Raw genomic sequence first — 23,870 nt, 5'->3', positions numbered from 1 at the left:
CTGGGCGGGGAGCCGGGCCCCCCGCGCCCCGCGGCCCCGCTCCGGGCAGCGCGGCCGCCGCGATGAAGCCGTGCGAGGAGGAGGAGGAGGAAGGGCGGGCGACGGCGGGTGGCGGCGGCGGGGACCCCTGGAAGGAGTGCGCGGAGGTGGCGGTGCAGCTGGCGCGCCGCGCCGGGCAGGTGAGAGCCGCGCCGCCCGCTGCGCCCCCGGCCGGGGCCGGGCCGAGCTGGGCCGGGCTGGGCCGGGCTGGGCTGCCCCGCGGCCGGAGGAGCCTTCTCCCGGCGCGGGTTGAGGAAGGGCCGTGCGGGCGCTGGGCTGGTGCGCAGAGCTGGGGACGGGGAGGAGGGCGGCGGGGCTCAGCACCCGCTCAGCCGGGCCGCCGCCGGAGCCCTCGGCCGCGGGAGGGATGGCGGCAGCAGGGGCCTTATCCCGGGGGGCCCCATACCTTGGGGGGGGACCCATCCCTCGGGGCCCCATCCTTCGGGGGGCCCCATCCCGCGGGGCCACTTCCCTCGGGGCCGCAGCCCGGGGCGGTGGGCCCCCAGCCCTTGGGGGTACTTCCCTCGGGGGCTGCATCCCTCGGGGGAGCCCCTTCCCTGGGAGGCCCCATCCTTCGGCCCCATCCCTTGAGGGCTGCATCCTTCGGGGCCAGCATTTGTTTTCGAGCAGCTTGTGCAGAGAAAAACAACTGTGTCGGGGAGATTTTGTCTTGTTAGATATGGCAGTCTTCAGAGTGGCTGAAATTCCCTTGCTAGGGACAAATAGCTGTGTGGTGAAGGTCTGTAGTAGCTTATTTCCAATCCGTGTTTTGACACAACGGATTAGTCATCTCAGGAGACATCCCAACCCCATATATTACTATATGTAGCAGCAAAATTTTCACCAGCTCTAACAGAGCCAAGAAGTGGGATCAGCAGATTGTTTGAGAAACAGGGTAAAGCACAAACCTCAGCAATGTCTTTCTCTTTTGCTTCCATTCTGTTCTATTTTGAAACGTGCTTTGTACCTATACACTGTGATTTAAGAAGCCCCCTTTTCTGTCTTGAGTCCAAGACCCATAACTTTTCCTTAGTGTGTGTTATTAAACATATTTTCTCCTTAGTAGAACACACCCACAAAGATGAACGGAATCCCAGAGGAGAGGAGACTTGTTTTAATAATACAGGGACTAAATGGATAATCCAAATCAGGATGACAGGTCATGCTCTCACAGATTCTCAAAACAGGAGTTTCTCCAGCGTAGTCATTCTACCAGCCATTTCACAAGAGAGACTCATGACTTGCTCGAGCCTCCACACCTTATTTCTCAAAATATCAATTTGTGAAGACAGCTTTAGCCTTCTCCAATCATTTCACTTGCTCAGAAAATCACAGCTGAGCACCTTTTCCTGGAAGAAGTAAACATTCCATAAGACTAATCCTTGAATCCTAAATCACAGGCTGCCATTGCTACCTTGCAACTGGCAGGAAATAGCTGCTTCTTTGGCAGGCCAAATTTAAACCAGCCAAGGATGTTGTTTAAGTAGGACTTTGGAAACTGGTTTGTGTGGGTTTTTTTTAATTTTTCCAATTTTGTCATGATAAGGAATCTTTTTTGTTACAAAAGGCATTGGGGATCCTTCTTGAAGAAAAGGTGCAGGTAAGGCTCCATTTTTTATGTAAGTGTCAATCTGCTTTCAACTATTGCCAAAAGAAACTAGAGCTAAGAACACAAAATGCAGTGTAACATGGGTTTGGTAGGACTGAACTTTTGCTGAAAATTGATTGATAAAAATGGGGGTTATTTTGATCACCAAAAGCAGTCAATTCCACTAGTCAAGGTCATCTTTTTCTTCTGCTTCTCTCCCCATCCCTCAGACCTTTCTGCCTTCACCTCCATCTCCAGAAATCTGTCTCCCAAGGTCCAACTCCTGCCTCCATCCCTGCGTGAAACTTTGCTGCTTCAGCCTTTCTTTTCAGGTGCTCCATTTCTCAGGACTATGGCAGGTTAGGAAGGGTTGGAATCATTAGAAAGCATCTGCAAGAGGCTTGGCACAGAGACCAACCTGAAGAAAGACGTGCACTTCCAGATTTTGGATTTCTAGGCAAAGTTAACCAGTAATACAGTTTTCTGATCTCCCCTTTTGGCTTGTACAACTCTTTGGTTTGTATTGCATTGTGTTTCATGACTATAGGTAAAATATGTCTTCTTTCCGACAGATAGGCATCTATACTCTGGAATAGTTCATCTAAACTTAAAAGGCCAATAAAGAAGTGATGCTTGAATATGTGTCAAAAGTGCTGTTGCTGGAGTAACTTCTGTTACTGGGTTCAAATCATTGCTTCTCTTGCCCATCCTGTTGTTTAGTTCTTATTACTTTTATGAAATATCACAAGCTGTCATTTAATATATATATATGGCTGTTTCATAACGAGAATGGTCATGGTTTTGTAATCTCTGTAATTGACCTGCTTTAAAATTCACTCTATAAGGCCACAAATAACTGTGCTTTTTCAAACTTCTCTTCTGTTTTTTTCTGTGAGTAAACTCTGCTTGCTCTGTTCATGAGAGTACACCCATGGGTTTGATATGACTTTTTGCTCAAGAAAAGCAGGCATGACCAGTCTGTGCATTTTTGATGCTGTTAAGAGCACTGAGTAATATCTGCACAGTTCTCTCCAATTGCAGAATTGGAAAAGCTTCACCAAAATGAGTAAACATGCATCCAGGTAAAAACAAGAGTAAGAAACTGACACTAGAAGATAGTATTTTGAAGTACAAACTTTTTTTTTCTTTTTTCCTTTTTTTTTCCTCTCTTTTTTTTCCCCCAGAAAATAATTTTATGAGGCATAAGAGACCTAGCAGAATGCCACTAAAAAAAAAATTTTTTTTTTAATTTTTAAAAAATTTCCACTGGTATTCTAAAAATTCAAGACTTTTTTCCCCTGATGTTTGCTCCCAGGGGAAATTGTTAGGCTATTTTCTATGGAACATGGACAGATGTTTTGGCAAGCTAGATTGGAATTTCCTGAATTATTTGCAGATACTCATGCTTTTTATCTAGATGTTTGATTTTATCAGTGAGCAAATATTTCAGGACAGTATTGCAAGCAAGAAAATCCATCTTGGAACTCCTAGAAGTGTGTGGTGAGTGCAAGCAGTATGGTGAAATGAAATATCTGACATTAGCACACTACCATAGGTGGCTCTCCTGGGAGGTATTGGAGGAAAAGGCATCTTGGCCCTCTGTCTTCTTGTCATTCTGCTTTGTTGGAATAAATTTCACAAAGGCATTATAAAAGGAAGAGTCCAGGACAGACTGCACTGAGCCCCAGTGGCTCCATTTCCCCCGCTCCATGGGAAATGAAGGAGGGAGCTTGGACAGCCTGGGTCTTGCTCTGTGATGTGCTCTTCATGTAATGGTGTAAGTGTCCCTCACTTTGCATAACCCCCCAAATGCTCCCAAGCAGGGTATTAGGATAAAATCTGCATTAGAGGAGGGGCAGCATGGGCTAAGAGTGTTAAAAGGCTCTGCTCTAAATAAACATGCTCTCAAAAATCAGTTGCTTAGAAGTTGCTGAAAAATCTCTGTAATCTAGGGACAAGCGCTAGTACAGGAGTAAAGTCTAGTAAAATACATTTACAGCCAAATTACAGCATCTTGGTTGCCAGTTTCATTGTACAATAGGGATAAGGTGCAATCAGCTGTTTCCATTTCATCATCCTGTAGTTCCTTTGGTTTCTGCTTGCCTGCTGCCTGTAACCTAGAGTGAGACTTTTATGGAGCCCCATGTCCTGGAAAGACCAGGCAATTGCAGTAGGTATTCACAAACCATATTGGAAGGCTTCTGCAAGGAGAGGAGTTGAGTGATGCTCTCGAAATACTCTGAGGCACCAGGCTCTAACACTCCTCTGAAGGCAGGTGACTTTTAGGGATTATTCAACATAAATTGAATTCTACACTGCTCTGAGATATTTGATCATTTTCCAAAGAATAAAAGCTTTTTCATCAATTATGCAGGAAATGTGATCCTTGTATAGGAATACTCTGGCTTGGATTGCATACCTGTACAAGTTGGAGCAAATGCATGGGGGTCCCTTTGTCAAGCCCTTTGTAAGAGGCAGAGAATTGGCAGAATCAGACCTGTCCATCCTGCGTGCTGTGGGTGAGCCTCCACAGATGTGGTGCCCATTTGTGGCTGGTGACCTCAGCCCAGCACCATGACTTCTCTCCTCCTCGCCTCTTGACATATTGCTTGCACAAGAAGTGGAGAGAAGCAGCTCATGGTAGGGCTGGTAAATGCTAAATGTGTCGTGGCTCTTTGGCGTGGGAGACAGGTGAGAGAGCCATCAGCCACCACTTCACAGTGCAGGCACACCCCTGGCTACTGCCACCTCCAAAGTGGCTGGAGCCTTATGCTGGCCACCAGAGAAACAGACAGGGGTTAAAGTTAAAAATGGTCGTGAGCAACTGGGTAAAGGCTCAGAAATGAAAAATACTAAATTTGAAGCTGGGTTGTGTAAAGGATTGTACTCAAATGGGAGAGATCAAGTGCCAGAGCATGCAATGAAATCAGCTGATTGCAGAGACATCTGTAGAAGAGAGGTTCCATCTCTACTTTTCCTTTTCCAGCAAGGCTCAGGTATGATCTCACTGCCCTGCTGAGCAGCGGCACTGATTTAAATGGCTGCAAAAATCTCAATCTACTATGCATTAAAACTGAATAGAAGTCAAGAACATGGCATTGCTAAGAAGACATTAAAATCTCTGTCAAAAGGAGGACATTCCTCATCTATTTCACTATGTGAAGTCCCAAGCAGAAAGTAAAGAAGAGCAAATAAAATAAAAGCTATCAACATAGCAGTTTTTTTAGAATACACAACTGGGGGTGGTTGGAGTGTTTTGGATTTTGCTTTGGGCTGAAGAGGAGCCCAAGGGCCTTGCTGGAGTTAAACTTTTATGCTTCTACGGTAAATCCTTCAACACAACCACACAGGGCATTGAGAGGAGTAAAGAGATTAAGTGTGGTTAATATTTTGATACACAGTAATGAACTTTAGCAAGACCTCAAACTGAAAGGTACTACCTGCCCTCACAAGCTACTAAATAGGCACAACTGATGTTTTACTGCTCACAAAGCAGAAACATTAGTCCAGATACCTTCTATACTAAGGAAATAGTCCTCAATATCCATTATTTGTTGGAACAATTAGCACACCCTTCAAATATAATATTTTATACTGTGAAAACCAAGAGCTGAGATGACATTTGGGAATTTCTGCTTCCCTCTCCCATGCCTTAATACAGTGGAACTGTTTTCTTTAGTCATCAAATATTTCTCAGTGGTTTTAAAATACTTTGATCAATGGAAATTTAGTTAAGCAATTGAAATATATAAATTTTAGAAGGGACTTGGAATATTGATCTTATTGCTGCTGAGTTTTGATGATATAATTCTAAACAAATTAACTGGTGCTTAATTTTTGCTTTGTTTTGGTTTTCTTGATTTCAAATAATTTACCATTTTCACTGGTTAAAAAATAAGGCATCTCCTTTTGCCCCTTTATTTTTCTTTTTAATGAAGAGGTGGAAAGAAAAACAAAACAGAAAGGAAATGGGAAAAATTGGGAAAAGCATTCGTTAACTCTTTTCTCATATGTGCATTTGTACTTGAGTTTGTAACAGTAAAACCCTGGAGAATCAGATAAAGACATTTCCAGAAGAGAGTCCAGGTTTAAATCATTGGTTTCATATCTAGAGAAAGCTTCAATTTTTGTTTTTGTTAAATATATGGCAATTCTTTGGGAACCAGAGGGTGGTCCACATCTGAAGTTCCAAAAACCCACGAAAAAACCAAAAAAAACAACTATGTATCTTCGTTGGCAAAGTGGAAACCAATTAAATTTGCCTTATTGTTTATCTTTTAAAGTAAGAGAACAGTGGGGTAGTAGCCCTATAAATTACAAAAAAATAAATGCGTTTCCTTGAAAAATGCCTGAGCCTTGAGGCTTTTTCTTATCTTGTGTGTACTTTTGGTAATTTTCCAAATCATGATGACTGCCATCATCCTTTTATTCCATTAGTTGCATCCTTTAATCAGTCCTTTCCTGAACTGTAAAGAGAGGTTTTTGCAGAGTGATTCAAAATGCTGTATTCCCAATGAATACTCACTAGCTCAGAAGGATTTTTTTGTCAAAAAATTAGAACAGCCTCTGGTAGAATTAGGCCTACAGCTGTTTTTCAGGATTAGCTATATTTTTTTCAGTGAAGATACTATTTTAGTATGCACAGACTGAATGCCCAACAAATCTGATTTATGAACTTCTGTTTCAGATTATTAGGAAAGCTCTAACAGAGGAAAAACAAGTGTCCACGAAGACATCTGCAGCAGATCTTGTGACAGAAACTGATCATTTTGTGGAAAATTTAATTATTTCTGTTCTGAAAGAGAAGTTTCCCTCCCACAGGTGAGTGCCTATAGAAACTATCAACAACCTTTTTTAGTCCTTTACATGCTGCATATCTGACTGGTATTTAAAGGCAACCTTAAAAGTCTGTATATCTTTCTTATGTCTGTGTATCTTTGTTATATATTAACCTATTGCTGTTGGACATTTTCATAGGACTCCTATTTTTTAAGAAGTACCGTTTCCTTATACGTAGTACTTTATGTTTTCTATGTTTCTTGATATATGTATTTAATAGCAATGTTTCCCCTGTGGGGACATCATGGATGAAGGTTTCATGTGGATCTCCATGATGTTCAGAATACTGGTCTGTTGCCTATTGTATAAGAATTATGCCAAGGCTATCTATAAAAATATAGCAGAAATATATGCTAGCAAAGGTCCCACCCTGCAGACCTTTTCTGTTGCCATCACACATATGCATTGGCCAGATCAGGACAAGTAAAAGTGTATTTAATCACATTTACCTCATCTTCTATAGTGAGAAGATCAGTGAGAAGCAGGGCTGTTTGTCATCATCATCATTATTTGATGCCTCTTCATAAACAGGCTATAAATTACTACATGGGCTGCAAACCCAAGGTTTCAAAAGTAGATCAGCTTGTCCATTCCTCTTGAATTATTGTGGTCAACTTGAAAATAACAACCCAGCTCATGCACAGATTAGAGAGAAGGTTTGTATTAGTTGCCAGGTTTGGTTTGATGCAAAGACTGCAATTGATTTCTCCTTTTCACTTCAATGGATAAAATTCAGTTTCCTGCAGAGTCGGTGCAAAGCCTGTGTATCCCTTAAATAGTGTCCAACTCCCTTCTAACTGTGGGCATCTCTGATGGGGATGAGCCTTGCATTCCAGCACTGTGCAGAAAGCAACAAAGAGGAAAATTGGAAGGGTTCAGCTACTAATCTGATGATCAGTGATGTTGCTGGGCAAAAAAACCCACCATAAGAAGGAGCAGAAAGCATATTTTATACTAAATATGGCTTTCTAAATACGTGCTGTGTGTGATGGCATATTGAAGCAGTACTGTACAGCATGATGTGTGGTTCTTGGCTGCAGTTCTCAAGAGAGTGGCAGGCTTTACAGGCCTATTATTTGTGTAATATTCCTTCTACTATTGCTGGCTGTGCTCTTCTCTCATCTCCACTCTTTTGTTAGTTTTTTCCTTGAGCAGTCTGGCAGAGAATGTAAAACATACACATTTCACATAAAATGCGAATCACCAGACACACTCAAGTTACTCAGAATGGGAAGAAAAATTGTAAGGTCAGTGTACACCTAGGAACTGGAAAATCCCAGATTTTGTCAACCCTGTACAGTTAACTTCTGACTTTATAAGTAAATGAAGGAACTGCCATTTCTTCAAGACATTTTATTTTGTTGCTGGTGGGTTTGGTTAGAATTTGTTCAGATAATTAATGCATTCAGATGAAACAATAGATTAAAACTAAATTTAACTAGACTTGATTAAAACACTTGCAATGGAGAATTTACAATAGCAATCAAGGGTTAAATTAAAGTACAATGCAAATATTAAAAGATAATTTAAATTGTATTCAGTCTTTCCCCTAACCTGGCTGTTGCAAGCAGCACTGAAGATTTCTGTTATTTCTTTTTCTTCTAAATTATCTTGATTCTTACATCCTCTGAATCAAAAATGGACTTGAGGAGTTAGGAAAATTAAAAGGGATCTCATTAGAATCTGCCATTTGCACTAAGGCACTTATGAGTCTTGAGATACTGGAAATGTACTCAGAAGTAAAGAGAAATATTAGGAAAATCTGTTCAAAATGTAATTCTGTCCCATGTTTCTTTTTTCTTCTCTCTTCTTGGCTAAGTGGTGTGTATCATCTTCATTCACACTTCACTCAAGTTTTAATCTGTGCTCACTTTTTAGTACTCTGATGTGCCCCCAGTGAGTCTTTTCAAAAGGATATTTTTTTGGATAGATCCATGAGCTGTGGGTAGGCACGGCCAGACTACCAGGAGCTACTGGTTGCAAAGGGCTATCCCAACATTTACCCCTGCTATTATTACACAAGTTGGCATCTTTTGTGTTACTTGTGGCCTTAATTCTGTAGACATTAAAATCAGGACACAGCAGTTTAAGACGGTGACATCCAACTCTAGCTTCCCAGCTTTCTGTGCTCAGACCCCCATAAGAGGATAGGTGAGGGACAGCCCCAGTTTGAGTCTCCTGCACTTGACTGGATATCATTTCTGCTGCAGATTATGGTATGTTACAGCTTCCCTGCTGTTTCTGCAATGAATTTCAGAGAAGCACCACGGCATGAACAGATGTAGTCGAAGGCTTGGCTAAAATTACTAGACTCATTTTCAGTGGGAGTAAACTGTAATCCAGATTTGAAGAGAGGTCAGCAGAGCTGGCAGGCTGGCATATTAAATTAACTATTTTAATAAGGTGGTTACCCCTCCCACTTCTCAAGCTGTTCCTAGAATTTACTCCAGTACTTCACACTGAGTGTTTTGCTTAGTTTGCAGGTTTTTACAGGACACAGAGCAAGACATCTGAAGCTGACCTTGTGGGACTCTCACATTTCCCAGTATTGTACAGCAGCAAGGTGGGGGGGGTTGTTACCCTTTAGCCCAGATTTCATAAAATGTGCACCTAATTTGTCCTACATCCATTTTGGAAAAATTGTTCTTGAGTGTGAAGACTTTATCTGCGGCACGGCTGTGCCCCAGCTCCAGGTCAGCAGTTCTGAGCTCAGGGACTGCAGTGTCACACCCCCGCTGCGAGGGAAAGGCGAGGAACTGGCTCGCGAAACTTGAGGGCAAATCATCTTACACAGAAATACTCCTGTCTCTAAGGAGGGTCTTATTTCACCTTTCTTTGGTGGAAGACAGCAAAGCAAGACAGCAGCTATAGTTCAAGCTCCAGCTGGGGAAGCTGGCAGAGGGTTGAAGCAGAGGTACAATTTATGTGGAATAAGGATAATCTGAGGTGTGATGTGAGATGCTCCACCTATGCATCTTCTTCATCCAGCAGCACAGACAAAGCATGGTTGGGTTTGGATTCTAATTACAGGATTTGTAAAAGCAAAAGTTAAGTGATACAGCACCAACAAGACAAAGTGGTGGAATATTTAGAGCAAGGAGCCTGCAAAGTGTTATGTTAAACTGAGAGTTTAAAACACTTGGTCAAGTCTTTCTTGTTTCTCAGTTGTGCACTAGCACTTTGTCCTTCAGCTGTTTCCTTTAACAGAGATGAAAATAGTAACAAACACTTCCTGATTCCCTCTCTGTACCAGCTGGGGATCTATAATGCCATCAAAATAGTCTGTTTCTACTTAAGTCCAGGCAGAGTAGCTTTTGGAAAATTCAAGAAGACTCCTCCTGTGCTATCTGCAGAACATTTTAAGCTCATGGCTTCAAGTGTTATCTGGAATTGTTCTGTACAGGTTGAAGACACAAAATAAAAATAGCTGCTACTCTAGTCTTAGGGAAGGACTCTTTTGCAAAAGACATTGTCTCTTTATTTTATCCTTTTTTTTTTTCTCTTTGTGTCTTTGAGAGAAGTTTTTTTGCCTTCAAGCATTTGCAGGAACTCTGACTACCACTACTGGCTGTTCAAATGTGAAACCACCAGCAACATTCACTACTAGCAGTTGGATTCTATTCCTTCTGTGCATATAGGACTTTATGAAAATCTGTGAGAGTAGCACCTGCACATCTCTTACAGCAAGAGACTTGAGCAGTTTATGGGAGAGCAGGGATAATTAAGGTCAACAGGAAATGTGCCAGAACTGGATGTTCGTTTCCCAGGGAAAAAGGAGAAAAAAAAATGCTAAAAGAAACTGGGACAGAACAACAGAAGAGAAGATGACCTCAGATTTAATTTTGTGCCTTGTGCATCCAAACAACAAACAAACAAAAAATAATCTGTTGATTTTTTTGTGTGTCATGGGAAAAAGAAAGTCCACCTTTGTAAACCTTTTAATTTCCTGAGTCAGACTACTGTAAGAAAATACAAGTAGGAGCAAAATTGTGGATTTTCTAAGAGTGCATTATTTCCTGCTGACTGGATTTGACTGCAGAAGAGAAGCAGGTACAGTTTGCAGTTTATATTACTTACTGCAAGAGACAGGCCTAACCCATAAAATTATAGTCTGCATAAAACAATCTCCTCCTTGAGTTCCAGGGATGCCAGTTCGGATCCATTTCTGCATTCATTTTCATGACTTTCTTAATGGCATATTGGAGGAGTGGATATAGAGTTCTTCTTTTGCATGTAAAATAGTATGCTGTAGATTCAAGAACTCTCCCTCAATGAAAGTTACCAATTCCTAAATTTGAAAAGCAGTATGTGTGTTAACATTTATACAAAATTGTTTTATGTAGAGAGAGAGAAGTTATCTCTTAAAAACCAGAATGATAGGGTTGACTTTCCAAGTCACATATCTAAGCTGATGATCTGGGATACTTGTTTCACCCTTGCACCAAATGCAGGTTTATTGCAGAAGAATCCACTGCTGCAGGTTCAAAATGTGTCCTCACCGACAGCCCGACCTGGATTATTGACCCTGTTGATGGAACATGCAACTTTGTGCACAGGTAAATGGACAGCGGCCTGGGAAACGCATCTGAACCCAAAATGCAGCTTCCCACAGCTCCTCCCTTCCTCCTAAAGGTGCTTTTCCCTGGTAGGTTTGTTCCTTCGACTCGCACGTAGGGGTGATCCCTTTACCCCCGGTAGCCGGCGTGGTGCGTGAGGGAGGCTGTGTTTGTGCTGCTAGCCCAGGGCCAGCTGGAGTTTCTGGCGGCTGCCCCGCGGCCCGTGGCTCTTGGCCCGCTCGCAGCCCAGCGCTGGCTAATGAGCAGAGGCTTGGGCGGCGTGGAGGAACAAGGCTGCGCTGTGAGGACACCTGGCCCAGCGCCTGGCTGCGTTCTGCACATTCCCTCTGGGAGCGAGGGCTCTTCGCTCCCCGTCAGACGCACGCGCTTCGTTCTTCCCGGGAAGTGCAGCCGCTGCGTGTGCGTGGAGCAGCACTGAGAAAGGAGTTGTACACAGATACTGGTTTTAAATTTCAAAAGTACCTCCGCAAAAATTAAATCTGGGGGTTGTTGCTGCAAAAATTATGACTTTTAATTCACCGTTCAAATGCTAGAGTTGTAAACTAATGACTATTCATAATATTTCTACTTAAAAACCCTCTGTAGGTTCTGTCTTATAGTTAGAGGCTTAAAATAACTGCAACTCTCATTAAAAAAAAAAAAAAAAAGGCATTTCCTTGACTTTTGGTGCAATTACACAGAATTCCAGGGGAGGTGGGGTGTATCATGTGATGATGTTTCATGCAATTAGGTAAAATTTCCTCTTTCTAGCAATATTTTCTGGACTTTTGAAGTCCCTTTTAATATATGTTTTTAAGAAATTAATTTATTTCATTGTTTAAACTGCAATAATTATGCTGTAGTCAAAAGGACCAAATTAAATACGTGATCATCACTTTGAAAAAGGAGAGCATAGAGGAACTGGTTTCTTTTTATATTGGTGTCAGCAGCAAGGTATCTCCATGCTACTTAATTGCTATCTCAGGTGCATAGCTTGAACAAAATGTGCTCTTGAAAGCAATGACTTATTATAACATTAGTGATTTTATACTGGATAATTCAGCTACACTAAATCAAAAACATCCCTAAAGTACACTACGTGTTCAGTGTAAAAGTTGTAATGCCTTCATGTGTTCATTTCTTGCCTTCTCCAATACTAAGTTAAATTTTTAAAGGAACTGACAAAGTTAAAGAGGTTGACAAAGGAGAGATACTATAATGTCAAGTGCATTTTGACAAGTAAACTCACAGTGCTCCATGTGGGGTTTTGTTGCCTGAGGGGGATGCATAAGAAGTAAGTTGAGAGATTTTTCAGCAGTACTACTTCATTTCTTATTTTTCACAGATTTCCAACAGTGGCAGTGAGCATTGGATTTGCTGTTAACAAAGAGGTATGAAGTATGTTCTTTAAGATGGGCACCTGAGAGTTGGCTAGAAGTCTCAAAACCATGTGGGAACTTTAAATGAAATGATTTTTTTTAAAAAATCAGTCACTACTCAGGTTTTCCCCTGCTTTTTAAATGCATCTGATCATATTCTACTCATCTAAAATCATAGTCCTGCAAAACTTACTTATGGAAACTGGCAATTAAAAGAGAATTCTATGAATTATTATAAGTATTATGGGATTTATTTGGAGAAAAAGGGAGTACTGGTGTGAGCAAGGTTTAGTTAGACAAACCATAGTAAGTTCAATTCAGCGCTGCTTCTTCAAAATTTAAACATACATCCCAGTGTTCCTGTATTATTATTATTGCTTCTTTCCTGCTAGCAGTATCTGTGAAAGCTAACCCCTGCTGTGAGTCAATGTAGAACTGATTTTCTGAGGAGTGCAAAATTATGGGCATAGTTCATTTAATCTGCATTGGTGTTTTCCTTAACATAGTAAAATAGCTGTATTTACCACCTAAGAGCTTGATTATGGTGAGGGTGGGAAGGTACCTAGCCTTCCAATGTGCCATTTTGAGTTTCCTAGCTATGCTCATTTGTGCTAGTGCCTTTTCTCCAGATGTTGCTGGTTTACAGTTTGATATATATCTACAGAATAACTAGTTACTCAAATTTCCAATGAATGTGCCTCTTTCAGCCTAATTCCACAATCTTAAATATATGTACAGCTTTAAGCAAAGCTAGCAAGAAGTCTGTGCAGTAACAGCCAAGTTTTCAGATGTGCTAGTACCTCTTACTGATTTAAACAGAATAATGTTGTATACTTCTCTGGTTAGACTTTTCAAACATGGAAATTGCAGAGAAACACTTCCATGCTTTTCTGAAATTTATTCATTACCAAAGGTCCTTTTGAACACGACATTTTTTTATCAGACAGCTCTATTATTTATGTTTTCTAGAACACCATCATGATTTTGATGCTGCATATTTTGGGTTATGTAAACTAAACAAAGCTGAAACAAAAGTAAAGAATTATGTTACGTCTCCCTCAGTTAAGCAAACAGGACAAGCAGAAAAAAGAGTAAACTGAAGAGGAACCAAAGTACACACAGGGGAACTGGCCTGATTATAAGCCTTGAACAGTACTGAGGAAATTCCTGCAGATGCCTCTACGGAAAGAGTCTATTAATAGTGTGTTCCTCAAAAAACCCCTTGGTTTAGATGGGACCTCAGGATAGGGAGCCAGGACAGTCTATTCCCTTTGAATTGTCTCTGATGAACACTGAGTGCAGCAGGAAAAAACTTGGAGCCTAGAATATCTGAGATGTTTTCTTCACCTTGTGGCCAGCTTCTGACACCTCGGGCAAGTCACTTAATTTTTGTGTACCCCTAAATTAAATAATGCTACTATTACTGACCTAGGGCCAGTTTTCAGAGCTGACCCTTGAAGTTTGTAAAGTGCTTTAAAATCTTTTGATGGAGCCTATTAAAATAATAGAAATTTTAAATACTTAGGGTCTAATTCTGACCCTCTTTTCATTGGTAAACAGAATCTCCCACAAAAATTCCACTGTTGCACATTCTTAAGCTTTCATTGAGAGTATTTTTGTCCAAACTCCTTCTCTTGGAGTCCTGTGACTTCAAGAGATTCTCACAAAAGGATTTTGCAGAGAAAGATTTGAGCAAGTGACTAGAGTGTACTGCTCTGATTGAAAAAGCAGGCAAATTCAATGCACCACAAAAGTTCAGGTGCCTACCAAAGCATCCACTGTTAATAACGGGTGTGCCATGACTGCTGAGTTTGGATGCCTGATTGATCCTGGTGTCACAAATCTTTGGGGTCCAGCTGAGGTCAGTGGGGTTGCTTCAAGGAGTAACTGCTCACCAGTGAAGGCAAAGCATTCAGAGTCTTGCCTCAGAGGCCTTGCGTATTTTCAGTAAAAACATTAAACTGAATTTGAAATCAACTCAGTATGTAATCCATTCTAATGTGAACAGAAACTAACTGGGAGTCAGAATTTAGAGGATCAGGAACACATTGCATTAACTTCTCTTTATTACCTGAATTTTATGTGACCTATATCTCAATATCACAGTAATAGTAAAATTATTCCAGTTTTTTAGCATCAGTATAATCTTTATTATGTGTACCAATTAAAATATTGCTGATCTTTCTGCCATTAGTAGTTGTTTATATTTATGATGAGTAATTTGAGTTGCATTCATTTCTTTCCTTTTCAAAATCTTAAAGCTTGAATTTGGTGTAATTTACCACTGCACTGAAGAACGATTATACACTGGTAGAAGAGGTCAAGGGGCATTTTGTAATGACAAAAGGCTTCAGGTATCAAAAGAGACAGGTTGGTCTAGATTTTGTTAGAACTCTAAAAGGAATATGTTAATTTTGTTTCAGAGTTGTTGCAAATCATCATTAGGATAATGAACATCATTATCCTGATGGAAAGTATTTCACCTGCATGATAATTTTGTTTTGTGTTTGTTTTTTCCTGAAAAACCACAACTTTCCTCCTTTTATTTTTAAAATATACATCTGACTATGAACTATTTAAATAATCCTAAATTATTTTGCTTCGCAACCATTGTTTAAAATAAGGAAGAACGTGTAGATTCACCAGTTTCATTCCAGCTGAGCACTGCCATAACTTTTTATAAGCAAGATGCAATGGGAATGGTGAATCAAATTCAGAGTACTATGGTGGCTGCTGTTCACTTATTTTCCAATGAACTTGTATGTCACAGAGTGTATGATGTCTGTAGGCATATGTGCTAACAGTGAATTAAAGGATGCATGCTTCATTAGGGGTTCTTTGACAGCTTGCTCTGGTGTGTATGTTTCGATGTACAAGTAGCCAGCAACAATTTGTCAATGCTTTATTGGAATTCTTTTATCAGTAAACCAAGTCATAGATCTGTCTGTTTACCTAATGGTTATAGAAAACAATAATTTTGTATTATTTAGAGAAGTTTTCTTTTAGTTAATTAAAATGCAGAGGAGAGCATAGCACTCAGTTGTTGGTGGAAGCAGACATATGCCAAAAATGTGCACCACTGTACACAGGAGGTAGTAAAAATTTCACCCCAAGGAGAGATTTAATGAGCTCAAAACACAGTAAATTCAAGCAACTTGACATACAGATTTCTTTAGTGCCTCAAGAAGACCCTGCATCAAAATCTCCCTGAAATTTGGAAAGTTTGGCTATACAGCTAAGTTAATAGTGAGCTGGGGTCTACCTATTTGGAGAGATGGGTTGTAAAGTCAGTGACTAAGATTTTAATCATTGATTATACATCACATTTTTCTCAGTGCTCAAATATCTCATATTCCAAAAAATCCCATACTGGCAGAGACTGTTAGGAAGAGCAAGGGGTGCTCCCAGTTGGGCTGGATGAACCACTGTTGAAATGGCCTCCCTTGCTTTTGCAGTCAGAGAGTTCTGGTTTCCAGTTAAACAATGAACAATTTTGGCACATGTCACTTCTGTCTTCCTTTCTCTGGACATCCAGTCTATGTGGTTGTCTATACCATAGCAAGGGAAGTAGATCTTCTGCCCTTCCAAATGCTTTGAAATTTTTTTTTGTTTTGAGATACATCACTTGGTGGTGGGAAATTTTCACCAGTGAAGCTGGATCTGCTTTAATCTCACTTCTACTGATGTTTTAAGTGCTTTAAATCACAGTTGCTCTGTAAAGGCTGTGGCTTCAGTGAAATAAACCAACCCTGGAAGCAAGACTGTGTTTCCCTGTAGCTGCCACTGCAACTGAAATGGCCATGATGTGTTTGAAATCTAAGCTGTCATGTCACTTCCTGCCATTTGTTTTCAGGAAATGGGATTGTTGTATGATGTTGATCTACACTTAGACATTCATTGTTCACATTTAACCATCTGAAGTCACAGCCCAAGCAAACACTGTTCTTTGTCAACACCCAATTTTGTAGAGGTTTGGTATGGGAGTCCACACAGTTATGATACACTTAAATGAAGGATCCATCTTCCCTGTTCTCCCAAGTGATCCTTTCTTCTCATGCTTAGATTCATGTCAGGCTTTACATGTGCTAATACTGTAAATGTATTTTCTTTTTTTAATCTTCTGTGGTTGACAGAATTGATCTTTTCTTCATAAATTTATCCATATCACTGTTAAATCTTTTCTACCAAGCCTGGGTTGGTTTTTATTTTGGCCTCTATCAGAAATGAGGAATAGTCAGTAAATTTTATCTCATATCTTGAATTCCTGAAATCCCATAGTGTCTTGAGATCAGCCAGCTCCTTTTTCTAAGCAGAATTCCCTCTTAGTTACCTCAGTCTCTTCATCCAATTTCTAGCTGTAGCCTTGATGAAAATTGAGGAGGTCCTCAATTAGAAATATATTTAATAACTCAGAAGAATAACTGCCTCAGTCTCAGCCTAACTATGACTGGTGTGGTGTGAAGGCTTGGTGCATGTCAGCAATAAGATGAGCATTAAATGTTCTCTGATTATAAACTGGGTCTGTTATGCAAAATAACCTAAGGCAGATTGCTTTCCCCATCCAGAGTTTTCAGTAGTGGCTAAACAACAAATACCCTACAGCATGCCTGGATTGGTTTTTTTCTATTTTAATGCAGTAATTTAAAAAGCAGCAGTTGAATCTATGGTTCTACAGATAATATTTGTGACACTCTGTAACTTTTAATCTAGTTACGTACCTGTTACTCACCAACCATTTTACCATGTTACTTGAATCCATAAGGTTCATCTGCAATACTAAATCCTTTGGTAGGCTGTTTAATTAAATGGTGTCTCACTCCAGCCTAATTTGCCTTTGAAAACCTCCTTGCTCCTTGTGCTGAGAACTTTCAGCTTATGCAGGTAGCTGTAAGAGCTAGGTAGAGGTTGCCTACCTGAATGAATACCTGGCTTTTAGCCCAGGGTAGGGGGTGACACCTGCCATGAGGTGCAGCCCAGTCAGTGCGTTATCAGCTGCTAAACCTTTGAGTTTTGTCCTCCCTTTAATGCCTCCACGTTCAGCTGGCACAGCAGGAGCAGGGACACTTGGCATTTGATCAGCCACCTCCACTTACATTGGCACACGCTTGTTGTAGCCTGGCAGTATTCAGATCTCATGTGAGGACTGCTTCAACACCTTTCGAGTCACTGTGAGTCTCTCCTTTGACTGTACACAAGGCTGGTATCTCCATCTGCTCTAGGACAGCATTGCCTTTGCTGAGCACAAGACAAATAGAACAGTCACAGATTATTAAGAATAAAGATACTGCTTTAATTTGTCATAAGAAAGGGTTTTTTCAGTCATAAGGTGTCTTCGGTCTTTGAAATGTCAGAATGAGCTATTACTAGGTGACTGGTGATTTAGGGAGAAACTTTTTTTTCTTCTTACTGGGTTCCCAAATGTTTATAATTGGTTAACAAATTACATTAAAATTCCCTATTCAAGAACCATCCTGTCTTCAAATGTGAACAGATTAGCATCATGAACATTTACTAGGTTACTGGATTATTTTTAGCTGACTGCTAATATTAGTGAATTTGCCAAAAGGTGACTGGTCAATGAAATAAAACTATGTATGAAAAGGAATGTAAGAATGCATTCTTGGTTTTAATCCTCCTGTTCCTTTTTTTTTTTTTAAAGTGTGTTTAGAACAGACTATTTTGTAGAAGAAACCTAGTCTTCCTTGAATTTTTATACAAAGTTGTCACTTATTCTTTGAAAATATTTGGGGTAGAAAAAGGGACATAAAAATGAAAAGTCCATTAGTGTTTAATTTGAAAACAAATTTATGGAACCTTCCTGGAAGCTGTTGAATTAATGGAAACATCTCCCTACCATTACAGATATCTCGAAGGCCTTAATTTTAACAGAAATTGGTCCAAAACGTGACCCTGCAACTTTGAAATTGTTCCTTGGTAATATTGAGAGATTGCTCAAGGCCCAAGCACATGGGTAAGATGTTTTACAGTACATGTCTCACATTTGTGACCACAAAGTCATTAAAAAAAGTAATTAAAAAAAAAAGACTGAAACAAGTGTGTTGTACACCTAGATTGAAGTCAAAAGCATTTTCTCCTTTGTGTTACTGTGGGGTGTAGGGTCCGTGTCATTGGGAGCTCCACGCTGGCCCTGTGCCACTTGGCGTCCGGCGCTGCAGACGCCTATTACCAGTTTGGGTTGCACTGCTGGGACCTGGCAGCAGCCACTGTCATCATCAGAGAGGCTGGTGGCACTGTGATAGACACTTCAGGTGAGCAAAATGCCCTTCCTTTTCCATTGACTTTTGGGGGACTGAGTGAGTGGCTGCCTCAGGGCAACCTGTGTCACCTCAGTCCAATCCTGCCCCTGTGTCTCTAGCTCATTTCTAGCAATATCCTGTAGAAAAGTCTGTACTCTCCACTAGACCCTGGCTGTTTATTCTGTACACACTGATGTAATTCCAGCACAGGATTTCATCACATCGAAGGTGTTCTGAGTCAATCTCAGAATTCTGAGTTTCTATGCCTCTGAGTAATTTCCTTAAAGCCTTGTATTTACAGTAAGGAACCAGCCCAGGAGATTGGCAGATATGCTCAGATGTTCCAATTAGATTTCAACAGAGACATCCTCCCAGGAAAGGAGGATGCAAGTTTGAACATATATGAGTGGAAATTACTCAGAAGGAGTAAAGGGCAGCACAGTCTCCAGATTATTACTTAATTAATTTAGATGGTACACATCTCAGAGTAATGGTTTACTGGTGACCAGTACCTGGATACTCTGGAAAGATTTGGTGGATTAAGAAGGGTGTATTGAATGAACTAATTTTTCTTCCATTGCTAGAAGAGGGAATATTGCATTTATTGTTGGCTACTGAACAAATCTAAGCACTCACTGCTCCTCTTGCATACTTTGGCTCTGTACCTAGAATTTTACAAAATAATTTTTTGCTGGAGATTTCCACGTAGGCATTGTTCAATTAGGCTGTTATTCCCACCCCAAAAGGAGCTACGTATGAAGTTGTTTCAATGGTTTTGACCCTATCTAATTACAGCATGGCTGATATTTAAGACACTTCTCGTTAATCCTCTTGTCCTCAGGGGGACCTCTGGATCTTATGTCCTGCCGAGTGATTGCCGCGGGCACAAGAGAGATGGCCATGTTCATAGCTCAGGAAATACAAACTATTCACTACCAACGGGACGACGAGAATTAAATACTCACTGTACCGAGTTTGCCCTCCTGAACCGTGTAACGTTTGCAAGATGGGTGTCTTGGAAGGGTACGTGATTGCAGCAGGATGATTTCTGGGGAGATTTTCTGTGTCAAATATTTTTTATAAATTTATTACCATGTGGGAAGGCAGAGGGAGATTTTTAAACCTCTAAGAACCGTGTTTCCTTTTTAATATGTATCTCTTTCAGCAGTATCTTTTTTATAAGATAGAGTATTTTACTTGTAGCAAATTAGTCTCAACATTAAGTTGTAATTTCATATCTGTGGGGCTGATATTTAGTCTTTTGTAACATGCAGCTAAAAAAATGGAACTTTATTTTTACAGATGCAGATCTCAGGTAAATGAGCTTTAGGACTGTAGTAAAGGAGGAGTAGTTGAGATGTGTGCCTATAATAAAACCCTTGTTTCATGATACTTAAGAATGCAATAAAAAAGGCATTGTTGTTTCCTAACGACATCATAGCTCTGTATCCATAAATGTACATGTATGTGTGTCTGTGTGCGTGTATATATATGTGTGCATATACACTTATATGTATGCACACATGTACCCAGGTGTGTATGTGTATGTATATGGGTATCCTGGATGTTTACAGCAACTTAGAGAATGCATAGAGAGAAGAAAGCTAATATTGGAAGCTATTTTCAGGTCATGGTTTAGGTTACGTAGGTGATTCCAGTCGGGGGCTCTCCGAATGGCAAAGAGCAGAGCTGACCATGGAAAATGTTTAATTGTTTTACAAGCTGCCCAGCTGGTTTTGTTTCCTTTCATCCCTCTGCATGGGCATAAATCATACTGTCCTGTAGGCCTCTGTAAGATGCTCAAACCTGCAAACACTTACTACCATAGAGTACTTATAGTCAAAATCAGGAATATTGAACTCCAACTGAGTTATTCACAGTATTAACTATGACACACAGCAGTAGGAGGCCAGCAGAACAGAGCACAGTGTCAAAGAGCTGTTGATTTTAGAGAAACTTTGAGCAGAACAGCAGGATTTGGCCCCTTACAGGCAAGTTATTAAAAATATGCACTTAAGATATGCTTGCAAAAAGTTGTAAATCACATGCCCTTCTTGCACAACATTGTAATCACACTTTTTGATCAGAAAAACCTGTAAAATCAAGTTACATAGATTTCCTAAATACACAGTTATTCTCTATCCCTGTATCTAGCCAATAATTTCTATTTAGACTGTGTTTTATATCATGAGCACAAGGAAAATACAAGTATGTCGAGAAAAGCAGTTGATATGAAATCACTTCTATTTTTTCATCAAAAATTTAATTAAAAGGTATCTCTTTTTTGCAAGAGTGCAAATTGAATAAAGGAATGAGCCAAAAGAGTTGGTTAAAAATTTTACATTTTTTTGTACACTGCATGTGTAGTCTTTGTAAACATGTTCAGATATCTGCTTAGAAGATACAAACTAAGCAATATTTTTTAAAAATAACCTTGTGTGTGTTTCTTGCAATGAAAAATGTTTTTCACTGAATATAACAGGAAGTTCTGTGTGATTTCTTGATTTTTTTTTCATGAGAAAGACAAAAATATTGACTGTGTGAGGAATATCTAAATCCAACTAAGCATTTAAAAGCTGATGGTTCTTAGCAGAAAATCAACACTTTCCATCACAGTGATCAACATTTTGTCACTGCTCCGTTTTACTCTCTCCATCTCTTTGTACCCCTGTTTGGAAAAGGAGATTGTAAGCCCTCTGGGGCAGGGACTACAGTAGTTTGGCTCTGGGTTTTCACAGTGCTAATAGGATGAGATTCTGGTCCCCAACTAGGCACCGAGGTGCTATAATAATACAAATAATAAATGCTAATAGGCTCGCTTGTCTCTTGTTCACTCTCCCCCCACTTCCCGAGCACAGAGGAGATCGGAGTGATTCCTCTCTGATTCCAGGGTGCTTAGCCCTGGCAGCCGTGGGAGCAGCTGGGGCTTTGCTTGGGCTTGTGCTGTGCCTGTAAGCCCTGTAAGGAAGCTTATGCTGGCAGGGAATCAAGTGTGGGGGAAGCTCAGCTCCACTTCATCCGCTCCCCCTCCTCACCCTGTCCCCCCCAGTGCATGTGTGAGAAGCTGCTTCGTGGCTCCGGGGAGGTTTCCCAGCAGCTCAGCTCACTTGTACAAAGAAAGTCTCTGACCCAGTTAGGGCTGGTGTGCCCTGGCGTTCCTGGAGCTCAGCAAAGCAGGGAAATCTGTGCATCCACTTCAATGGCACACGCCAGCGATTTGGAAAGCCAGGAGCCAAGCAAGGCAGGAAGGGAGAAGTGCAGAAACCCATTCCCAAGTTCTCATTTGTTCCCAGGATGCAGTTTGGGTTTTAATTCGGGCTGTAGTCCAAGTATGTTAAACTGGCCGTGTGTGTGGGGAGCAACAATCCTGTCCCCCCCCACCTCCTCTGCTGCCTGTGTGCCAGGACAAACATTTCTGAACCCTTCCAGGGGACCAGATGAGTGAAGTGATCTGCCTGCAAAGTACCCCAGTAACCAACAAAGGGATTATTTTTGAGGCACACTGTTTTCCCAAGCCAATTCAGTCCCTGGCCACCATGAGTGGCTGACTTTAGGCACTAAAGGGGGTAGCAGGGGGCAAGCAGGACAGTTCCCTTCACAGATGGTGCCACAGTATCCCAGTTCAGAGTTTGCATCAAAATGCAGCCTTAAAACTATTTGACTGCAATAATTGAGTGAAATAAACTGTGCTGGAGTTTTTCCTCTCTTCCTTATTTCTTGGTAGCCAAGTGAAACTCCGCTCAGCATGTGCCCAGCAGCTCTCCCTGTGAGTGCAAGCATTCATAGTGCAGCACATTAGCCAAAAACTTAAATCCCCCAAAATGCTCAAACATGTGGACTCTTTTTCCTGCCAGCTGTTGTAAAATGCTTCAACTGTTTTCCACTGCATACATTATGGAGTACATAATGTACCCGAGACGGATGAAGATTTTCTCCCTGAACACAGGCGCAAAGATGCCTGTGCTCTGCAAAGTAAGTGCTTCCTCTCTAAGCAACTGGTGCTCAGCTTCCTGGAGCTATCCCAGTTCATGTCTGCATCCCTCACCAGCTCACTGGTGGAGAATAACTTCCAGTCTGCTGGTCTGGTCTCAAGGGGTGCTTTCTGGTAAAATAAAGAATGGAAATGGCTGTAAACTCCAGGAAAAGGGTCACTGGCTGATTCCTCTGCAGTGTGTGCCTTGTTGAGTTCGTCAGATTGTGCAGAACAAATCTCGGCATGTTTCAGGTGGGCTGAAGGATTGATATTTTCCCCTCGATTATACTAGTTAATCTCACAGTATTGAAGAAAATATGCATATATTGGCGCACTTACCTAGGAGCCCACAGGCAGCATTCTCCATGCTTCATCTAGAATTTGGTTTCTGTTGGCCACGGCTTCAATTAAAGGAATAAAAATATCACTTACCAATTGCCAGTCTGCTGTCAGAATTAGAGTTATGCTGTTCCCTCAGCAAGGTTGGATCTGTTCAATATCTGCACAGGAGATGTGCAAGGGGATCTCTGAATAATGAAATGAGACTTAAGCCACTATATCAAATTAACACAGATCACACCTTTTTCCTGGTAACTTCCTATAGCTGCCAAGCTGATTAGCTTTTTTTTCCTTTTTGCTAGTAGGGAAGCTGTGTACAAAAGTGTGCTCTGCTCCAGTACTGTATGGTCAAGATCGAAAATGTGGAGAAGTCAAAATTATTGTTCCTCCAGCAGTTTCCATTTTCCAGCGTGTCAAAATTAAGTCTTTCATAAAACGTCTCCCCAACACTAAGGAGTACAATAAATCATTCACCAGCAGTGGAAGGAGGAATTTCCATGTTCTTTTAACCCGTCCACCAGGCATAACAATAGCACTATAGGATGCTGCATTTAATATGCATGCTGTGTTCACACAGCAGAAGAACTAATTCTATTCCAAAGAGGAATAACTGTTGACACTAACTCTGGATTTCCAGGGGATTTGCTCCTGAAGTTTTAATTTTAAAATGCATTACAATTGTGGGTTTGTACTTCTGTCCTTTTCATCCCATTATATTTGTACAGTGAATTTTAGAGTAAAATGAACATAATGTGACCTTTCTCGTCACAGAACAGGAAGGTGTGTGTTTCACAAAATGAAGCTGAAATCTGTATCTCAGCATTATGAATGTTACTGTTTCAATGGGAAAGAAAATCATGTGCAATTTGCCTTGTGTACAGTTAGTTATGAAGTCCATGT

General features: G+C 40.8%; 1 protein-coding gene across 1 annotated transcript; it reads left to right on the top strand.

Annotated features, from left to right (window-relative positions):
* The first annotated feature begins 47 nt into the window (after nt 1-47).
* IMPA2 (inositol monophosphatase 2) lies at nt 48-21,475 on the top strand. Its single transcript, XM_048289218.1, has 8 exons — nt 48-179; nt 6,315-6,448; nt 10,918-11,022; nt 12,368-12,413; nt 14,663-14,771; nt 18,264-18,372; nt 18,519-18,670; nt 19,500-21,475. Exons 1-8 carry the CDS (start codon nt 63-65, stop codon nt 19,613-19,615), a joined length of 888 nt encoding a protein of 295 aa, XP_048145175.1. The 5' UTR covers nt 48-62; the 3' UTR covers nt 19,616-21,475.
* Nucleotides 21,476-23,870: the final 2,395 nt, after the last annotated feature.

This window comes from Corvus hawaiiensis, chromosome 30 (genome assembly GCF_020740725.1).
Source record: "Corvus hawaiiensis isolate bCorHaw1 chromosome 30, bCorHaw1.pri.cur, whole genome shotgun sequence".
In the NCBI taxonomy this organism is placed as follows: domain Eukaryota; kingdom Metazoa; phylum Chordata; class Aves; order Passeriformes; family Corvidae; genus Corvus; species Corvus hawaiiensis.
Note: the sequence above shows the minus strand (reverse complement) of the source record. Positions and strands in the feature narration are given on the sequence as shown.